This window comes from Chiloscyllium plagiosum, chromosome 21, assembly GCF_004010195.1.
Source record: "Chiloscyllium plagiosum isolate BGI_BamShark_2017 chromosome 21, ASM401019v2, whole genome shotgun sequence".
NCBI classification, from domain to species: Eukaryota; Metazoa; Chordata; class Chondrichthyes; order Orectolobiformes; family Hemiscylliidae; genus Chiloscyllium; species Chiloscyllium plagiosum.
The window spans coordinates 57523743-57533080 of NC_057730.1; the positions used below are offsets into that span (position 1 = coordinate 57523743).

The window sequence follows — 9338 nt, forward strand, 5'->3', positions numbered from 1 at the left end:
GTGGGGAAAGACCACCGTGTAACATCTGCCTGCCTAAGAAGAACAGGGGGCCCACGCATTCATTTGGGCTCTGCTGACGCCTCAGCTAAATATATGGACATATGATTGATAAATGTACAGACCTGTATATAAAAATGATAAATTCTGATCTCTGTATGTAAATTCTTACGTATGTATGGCATGACCAACTGTACAGACCATCAAATTATTTTATGAATAAAGTATATTTTTTAAATAAAAAAAAGAGAGACCTAGTGGTTCCGGTATGTAGTTACGCAAAAGTTACATCACAAGTAAACAGGGTATAGAGAAGGTGTTTGGCATGCTGCCTTCATTGGTAAGACCTTTGAATATAGGAGTTGAGATGTCATGTTGAGGTTGTATAGGTCATTGGTGAGGTCCCTTTTGGTATACTGAGTACAGTTCTGGTCAACCTGCTGTAGAGCTCAGAAAAGATTTACAAGGATGTTGCCAGGACTGGAGGGTTTGAGTTTAAGGAGAGGCTGGATAGGCTGCGACTCTTTTCATAAGTGTAGGAGGTTGAAGCGGTTCATGAAATCATGAAGGGCACAGATAAGGCAAATGGCAAGAATCTTTTCACAAGGGTAGGGGAGTTAAAAAATATAGGGCATAAGAAAAGAAAGATTTAAAAGGCACCTGAGGGCTAACCTTTTCACATAGAGAGTGGTTCCTATGTGGAATGAACTGCCAGAGAGAGTGCTAGGTGCAGGTACAGTTCCAACATTTAAAGGATATTTGGACAGGTACATGAATAGGAAAGGTTTCAAAGGAGATGGGCCAAACACAGGCAAGTGGGACTAATTTGGGAAACTTGGTTGGCATGGATGAGTTGGGCCAAATGGTCTGTTTCCATGCTGTATGACTCAATGACTCAATTACCTGATAGTTATCCATCTGGCAAAGGAAGAAGCTGGAGCTGATCTGACCTCCACAATAAGCATCATCCTCCATGTTCAGATGACATTCCCCCTCCTTCCAAGCAGGAAACAGTTCTTGTAAATTGTTTTTAAAGAATCAGTTTGGGCACGCCTGTGCCTGTGCCTGTGCCTGAATCCAGACCACTTGGCTGAGAGGTGGGGACATTACCACTGCACAGGACTCTTGTGTACAAGTTCTAACAGTGATTGCAATGAGGTCAGCCAGGTGGACCTCATAGAATATGAGTTCCCTGATTTGGGGCAGTTAACCTGGTCCAATCAGGGAGCCCTGGCTGACAGATATAAACAGGCGTGTCAGGGGTTCTGTTGACTCTGAGAGCTGGCTCTGAGGGAGCTGGGTCAGTGTCAGGGACTCTCCATGTGTAAATAAAGGGAAACTTGGTGACAGGATACCGGCCTCTGCGGAGTTAGTTCACTCAACATACCTATGCTGCTTTGAGCCACTTGTAAGCACAACTCACACTACACACTCGGGCTCTTGTGATGCAGTGGTAGTGTCTCTACCTCTGAGCCAAGAGGACTAGGTTCAAGGCCCCTTGCTCCAGAGAAGAATAATAGTCTCTCTGAGTAGGCTAATTTGAATAAAACTGCACAGAGACACACACTAGAACTTCCTTCCTCACCATCAGCATTGCCCTAGGGAAGGATGTAGACCGTAGACCTCCTTCTGGGAACTCTCTGGATTGGCAGAGGCAGCAGCAGAAATCAGAAAGGAAATTAATCAAGTTCTCAGGAGAAGACCCTGGCAACAATGCATCAGGGAAGGCTGAGGGAGGGCTGCGTGAGCTCAGCAAGCCCATTCTGTCAATGTTTCATCAGAGTGTAGAGGAAGGAAAACTCAACCAATTGTCTTTAGTCATCTGGACAGTATCTCATTGCTCATCATATATTGACATCTGCATGGGATAATGAAATGAGAGATCTGGAAATATTCACAGTACAGCAATATAATCTATGAGTTTTAATAAGGTTTGATGGTATATTTTGATAGAAGATGGAGCTGGAGTTCTGAATGCAATCTATTCACACTCTGCCAGAGAACATAATACGACAGAATTAATTTCTGTCTCTTGTCAGTTTGATTCTCCATCATGAGCAATGTTGGTGGATGGCAGCAAGAAATGAATTGGATCCTTTTTTAATTAAAAGAAACTGAAAATTGTCATAGAAATAATAATCTTTCATGATGCACTGGAGGGTAATTCTATCATTTCAGATGGATATATTTCAGAAAGAAGCCAATGTTAGGTATGATTTATATTTCACTGCACGGAAAGACTGATGATAATTTGCCTTGGGGAGTAACTTAGGAGCAACAAGTTAATCTCAGACTTTGCTTTAAATAAAATCAATAAAATCACGCACAATTTCTCTTCATGCACCACTTGTTTGTGATGTTAACACCAGATAATCCTCCTAGGTTAACTTATAATAATTATTCAAAGCTCCAAGTTTTGTTGTAGTTTGTTAACCCAACTGAGTAGGGAGTGAGACTACAAAAACTTACATTTAGATTGTACATTTAATGCAATAATACATTGCTAGGCAAATCACAGGAATGTAATCATAGAAAAGTGAACACTGAGCCAAAGAATGTGATTTTGAAAATGACAGATGGTAAGTTTAAAGGAACATTTTAAAATAACAAGAAAGAAATGAGGAGTTGGAGATGTTTAGGAAGAGCACTTGGGATCTAGAGGCTGAAAGTATAGTGCAGTCACCACTGATGGGGTGTGGCAAGTATAGGATTCATCATCCACTCATGCTGCTGCGGAGATAACCGAGGAAAGAGTAATGCTTTATCAAAGTGTCTTTGTCTGCTTCTCAATTTTATTCAGTCACAAGATTTAGGCATCACTGGCTAAGCCAGCATTTATTGCCAATCCCTAATTGCCCTAAGTGTAGTTAAGATTCAGCTACATTACTGTGGATCTGGAGCCCCTGTATGTGTGGAGATGATGGCCTAGTGGTGTGTTATCACTAGACTACTGCTCCTTGGATGCTGCCTGAACTGCTGTGCTCTTCCAGCACCACTAATCCAGAATCTGGTTTCCAGCATCTGCAGTCATTGTTTTTACCTACTAATCTAGAGACCCAGGTAACATTCTGGAGACACACCTTGGCAGATGGTAAAATTTGATTCAATAAAAAAAATGTAGATTTAAGAGTCAAAGGATGAGGCTGGAAATTTGTAAGGCTGGGGGGCTGGGTTGACAAAGAACAGAGAAATGATCGCCTTCAATGGGCAAGAAAGAGATAAGGTCAGGGTGAAATTGTATTTGTGTAAGTGCATGAAGAATAGTGAACAAAACTGGGGAACTAGAACAGAACTTGCTATAAGGGATATCATAATAGCATTGGCAGGAAAGTAGCTCAAGCCAGACCGTGACTGGATAATTAACATCTTGAGTTATAAGGCTTTTCATTGAAACAAGGTCGATAAAAAGGGAGGAAGTGTAGCAGGCTTCATCAAAGATCATATCATTGCCCTTGAATGAGATGCAGTTCCTGAATTAGAATGTATATGGTGGGAGATGAAGAACAGGAAGGGAGCCACAACCCTGTTGGGAATTAATTACAGACCTCCAAGTAGTGGGGAGGAAGAAGAAGTAGAAGACAGCATTTGTAGGCAGGTTATGGAAATCTGCAGGATAAGTAGGATTGTGATAGTTGGTGATTTCACTTACTTTCAGCTAGACTGGGAAAAAGGCACAGTGTGAAGCGTGGAAGGGGAGAAATTCCTGCAATGTGTGCCTGAGAACTTTCTAGAACAGTACATTTCCAGTCCTACCAGGGAGGGGGGCTGTGCTGGATCTGGTCCTAGGAAATGGGGTAGGCCAAGTGGAGAATGTCAGTGGAGTGCAGCATTTGGAAAATAGCAACCATAGCATAACAAGGTTCAATATTAAGTTGGAAAAGGACAAAAATCAGTCAATGGTTAAGATCCCAGACTGGAAAAGGACAGATTTTAGGGGTCTAAAAGATGATTGGAAACACATTTTGGTGGATAAAATAATGGATGAAAAATAGGAAAATTTCAAAAGGGAGTTGAATAAGGCCAGGTCCACACCCATTAGAAATAAATAAAGGGTATCCAAAGCTAATGTACCCTGGGTGAGTAGGTATAATGATAAGAAAATAGGGAAGGAAATGGAGGCATACAATGCATATCAGAATAGTACTAACAGTAGAAAGCTGGAAGAGTATCTCAAATGCAAGAGAGAGGTTAAGGCTAGAAAAAGGAAGGCTAAGAGGAAACATGAGGAAAGGATTGCAGGTTGCACTAGAACTAATCGTAAAGTGTTCATCAAACATATTAATAGTAAAAGATTAGTGAAGATAGAGAGTGGGGCCATAAGGAACAACACGGTAAGCTGTTCACTGAGGCAAAAGGTATGGCTGAGGTACTGAATAAATATTTTGCTTCTGTCTTTACTAAATTAGAAGATGGTAACAATGGCCCATCGAATTGTGGGTGTTGAGCAGTACAGTGCTAGATAGAGGAGAGGTGCTGAAAAGGCTGGCAGCACCTGGCCCAGATGGGATACATTCCAGATTGCTGAGCAAAGTAAAGGAGCAAATCATTGAGTCATTGACAGAAACTTTCCAGTCTGCTCTGAACACAGGATTAGCCCTGAGAGACTGGAGGATTGCACATATGAGTGTTGTTTAAGAAAGGGACAAAGGATAACCCAGGAAACTACAGACCTGTCAGTTTAACATCAATAGTGGAAAAACTGATGGAGGCCATAACATGGGACAATGTAAATATACACTTAGAGAAAAATAAATTAATACTATACAGTCAACATGGCTTTGTCAAGGGCAAGTCACATTTGACTAATTTAATTGAGTTCTTTGAGGTGACACAGGCAGTGGATGAGGGTAGGGCTCTGGATGTTGTATATTTGGACTTTCAGAATGTATTTGATACAGTGCCACATGACAGGCTGGTTAACCAATTAGAAATGTTCAGGATGGATGGATCCTTGGCAGCATGGATTAGAAGTTGGCTAAAAGATAGAAACAGAGGATAGCTATAGATGGGCTTTTCTCAGATTGGAGACAACTTGAAAGCAGTGTTCCCCAGGGATCAGTGTTGGGACCCTTGCTTTTTCTGATTTATAAAAATGATTTGGAGATGGGTGTTGAGGACAATATCTCTGAATTTGTAGATGATACTAGGCTAGGGAGAATAATGAATTATGAAGATGATGCTGAGTGACTTCAGAGGGACATTGACGAGTTGTCCACATGGGCAGAGAAATGTGAGGGAATGCTTTTGATAGCAGAAACACAGAGACACAATACATGCTCAATGGTACATCCCTGAGGGGAGTGCAGGAGCAGAGGGCCCTCAGGGTTCACATGATGTTGGGGTTCACAGGGACCAGGCAAGTTGAAACTGTTGTTAAGAAGGTTTATAGGATCCTTGGGTTTATAAACAGAGGCGTAGAGCATAAAGAGTATACCTCTACAAATCATTGTTCAGACCATGTTTGGAGCATTGTGTTCAGTTCAGCGCTCCTTATTTAAGGAAGGATATTAAAGCCCTGGAGAGAGTTCAAAAGGAGATTTATTAGAATCATGCCAGGAATGAAGGAATTTAGATACCAGAGTTTGGGCTCTTTCTCCTCGGAGCAGAGAAGATTAAGAGGTGACCTTACTGAGGTGTTCAAAATGAAGAACAATTTTGACAGAGTACAGAAGGGTATTCTGTTTCCAATAGTTGGTATGTCAGTAACTAGGGGTCACAATTTCAAGATTGTCAGCAAGAGAACTAGGAGTGAGATGAAGAGAAACGTCTTTACTCGGAGAGTCATTAGGAGTTGGAATGTGCTGCCTGGGAGTGGGGGAGGCAGATCCCATCAGAGGTTTCAGAAGAGAGCTGGAGATATATTAGAAAGGGGTGAATTTGGAGGAAGTTGAGATAGGGCTGGAGAGTGGGACTAGCTGGGTAGCTCTTTCAGAAGCCAGTACAGACACGATGGCTCAAATGGCCTCCTTCTATACTGTAACATTCTATGATTCTATTCTATGATGACCATGAAACAATTGTCGATTGTCAGAAAAAATCCATATGGTTCATTAATGTCCTTTAGGGAAGAAAACTACCATCCTTACCTGGTCCGGCCTACACATGACTCCAGACCCACAGCAATGTTGCTGACTCTTAACAGCCCTCTGGACAATTAGGGATGGGCAATAAATGCTTTCAGAGAGCTGCTCCTTGGTCAGGTGAAAGGTCCAGCCTTATTTTTTGTACTGGGGTCTTCCATCAGTGAGGATGGGGATTTTTGTGAAGCTTCTTCCTCCGGTGAGTTGTTCATTATCTGCCACCACTCATTACTGGAAGTGGCGGGACTGCAGAGCTTAGATCTGATCAGTTAGTTATGGGACTGCTTTGCGCGGTCTGTCATTTGCTGCTTATGTTGTTGGGCACGCCAAGTAGTCCTGTTTGGGTGCTTCACATCAGCTCTGATGAAGAGTTATCTTGCTTTCTCTCCACGGGTTCTGCCTGGCCCACTGTGATTTCCAACCTATAAAGAGTTGGCTTGTCTTGTAACTGCCCTCTCCACCTTAGCGCTAATTGAAACATGCTCATGTATTCCAAATATAACTATATTAGTTCCTGACCTGGCCTACCCTTCTCTCCTGGTCTGCCCTCTCTCCTTCAGCCTGCGCAGGTCCCACTCTTCAAGTGATGAGTTGTGGATCAGGAAACCTGGTTCATTCCCATTCCCAGCAAGCTGTGCCCTGGCTTTTCAAACATTTGTTCACAGGATGTGGGCATTGTTGGTGACACCGACATTTATTGCTCATTCCTGACTGCTCAGAGGACAATTAAGAGTCAATTACATTGCTGTGGGTCTGGAGTCACATGTAGACCAGAACAGGTAAGGATGGCAGTTTCCTTCCATGGAGGCCATTCGTGAACCAGATCGGTTTCTACAACAATCGACAATGGTTACTGGATCACCATTAAACCAGCTCCTTATTCCAGATTGTATTTAATTCATCAAAGGGGAAACAACCACTCCAAAATCTTCAATAGCCCTCAGTCTCTGATATGTTTTTCCAGTTATGTTGTATAGGTTTGTTGAGGAAGGGGAAACAGTCAATCGGTGGGTCAGACTTGGCAAGTATATCTTCTTAATAGAACACGTACCTGCAAAATATTATCAAAAGTCTGATAAATATGGATTTACTGCAACTTAGCGAAAGGGAGAGAGTTCCTGAGTGGGGCGGCTTGTTGGGCTGAAGGGCCTGTTTCCACACTGTAAGTAATCTAAATCTAAATCTAAGAGTGAGTTCCTGACAGTTCAGAATACATCAGGTTATGGAAGATAAATAATGGGTTTTACAATGACCAATCTCTGTTACCGTAGTCTCCTGTAAGCTTGGTCAACTGCCTCCAAAGTAAAGGACATCCTAGAAGTTGTGCAGACTCTGAAAATTGGTGAGAGAGTTGTGCTTTGCTACCTGCCCCAGGAGACTGTAATGACCAGGGGAAAGGAAGGGGAAGGAGGAATGGAAACTGCTGGTCATGTGGTCACTTTTGATTTTTTTTGTATAAAATGTGAACAAACTGAAGTGAGATCCTGTGATAGGACAATATCAGTAAATCCCCACTAACTATATCAGTTTTATGCTGTGATGTACATGGTTTAAATTACATTTTGCCTTGTAACACTGAGGTTCTTCTCTTAAATGGTGTTATTCATATTTATTTCAGACTTTGGCCACATAAACATGGATCGTTTTTAGATGTTTGTTTATTTTCTCTACCTTTTGCTTCAGTCCCACATTCTGTCTATTCTCAAAGTTGGAAATAATTCCCATCCAGTGTTAACATATGATCATCCCCATTCTCAAATCCCACCCATTAGCAACTGTGTCAGGGGCTTACTGTCTCTACCATCTTATTATATCTTGCTACATTTTTCAGTGATATTATACAATATTCCCTTAGATCTTATTTTCAATTTTCGAACATAGCACACAGAACAGCTTAAATGTCTCAAATGTATTTGAGTCTACTCCCACTGCTGGCAGTGCTTTCCACACACCCACCACTCTCTGTGTAAAGAACCTACCTCTGACATCTCCCCTAAACCTTCCTCCAATCACTTCAAAATTATGCCCCTTCATGATAGACATTTCCGCCCTGGGAAAAAATCTCTGGCTATCCACTCTGTCTATGTTTCTCAACATCTTGTACATCTCTATTAAGTCACCTCTCATCCTTCTTCGCTCCAATGAGAAAAGCCCTAGCTCCCTCAAACTTTCTCCATAAGACATGCCCTCCAGTCCAGGCAGCATCCTGGTAACTCTCGTCTGCACCCTCTCTAAAGCTTCCACCTCTTTCCCATAATGAGGCGACCAGAATTGAACAAAATATTCCACATGTGGTCTAACCAGGGCTCTATAGAGCTGCAGCATAACCTTGCAGCTCTTAAACTCAATCCCCCTGCTAATGAAAGTCAACACACCAAACGCCTTCTTCACAACCCTATCAACTTAGAATCATAGAGATGTACAACGCGGAAACAGGCTCTTCGTCCAACTCATCCATGCTGACCAGATATCCTAAATTAATCTAGTCCCATTTGCCCATATCCCTCTAAACCCTTCCTATTCATATACCCATCCAGATGCCTTTTAAATGTTGTAATTGTACCAGCCTCCACCACTTCCTCTGGCAGCTCAATCCATACACGCACCACCCTCTGTGTGAAACCATTTCCCCTTAGGTCCCTTTTATATCTTTCCCCTCTCACCAGTTGAATCTCTTTTCAAGAGGAAGAAGAAGGCTTATGTTAAGATGAGATGCAAAGGCTCAGTTACGGCACTTACAAATTAGCCAAGAAAGACTGAAAGAGAGAGCTAAGAAGAGCTAGGAGGGGACATGAGAAGTCATTGGCGGATATGATTAAGGAAAACCCTAAGGCTTTCTATAGATATATCAAGAATAAAAGAATGACTAGAGTTAGATTAGGGCCAATCAAGGATAGCAGTGGGAAGTTGTGCGTGGAGTCAGAGGAGATAGGGGAAGGGCGAAATGAATATGTTTTTCTCAGTATTCACATTGGAAAAAGACAGTGTTGTTGAGGAGAATACTGAAATACAGGCTACGAGACGAGATGGGATTGAGGTTCACAAGGAGGAGGTGTTAGCAGTTCTGCAGAGTGTGAAAGTAGGTAAGTTCCCTGGGTCTGATGGGATTTAGGAAAAAGTGAGGACTGCAGATGTTGGAGATCAGAGCTGAAAATGTGTTGCTGGAAAAGTGCAGCAGGTCAGGCAGCATCCAAGGAACAGGAGAATCGATGTTTTGGGCATGAGCCCTTTTTCAGGAATGAGGAAAGTGTGTCCAGCAGG

General features: G+C 42.3%; 1 protein-coding gene across 1 annotated transcript in view; it reads right to left on the reverse strand.

Moving 5' to 3' along the window:
* The window catches only part of syt17 (synaptotagmin XVII), a 95980-nt gene extending 95008 nt beyond the window's left edge, over positions 1 to 972 (reverse strand). The window contains exon 1 of the mRNA XM_043711004.1: positions 901 to 972. Within this exon, the coding sequence (XP_043566939.1) occupies positions 901 to 972 (72 nt within the window). The remainder of the gene's footprint in view (positions 1 to 900) is intronic.
* Between the last annotated feature and the right edge of the window lie 8366 nt (positions 973 to 9338).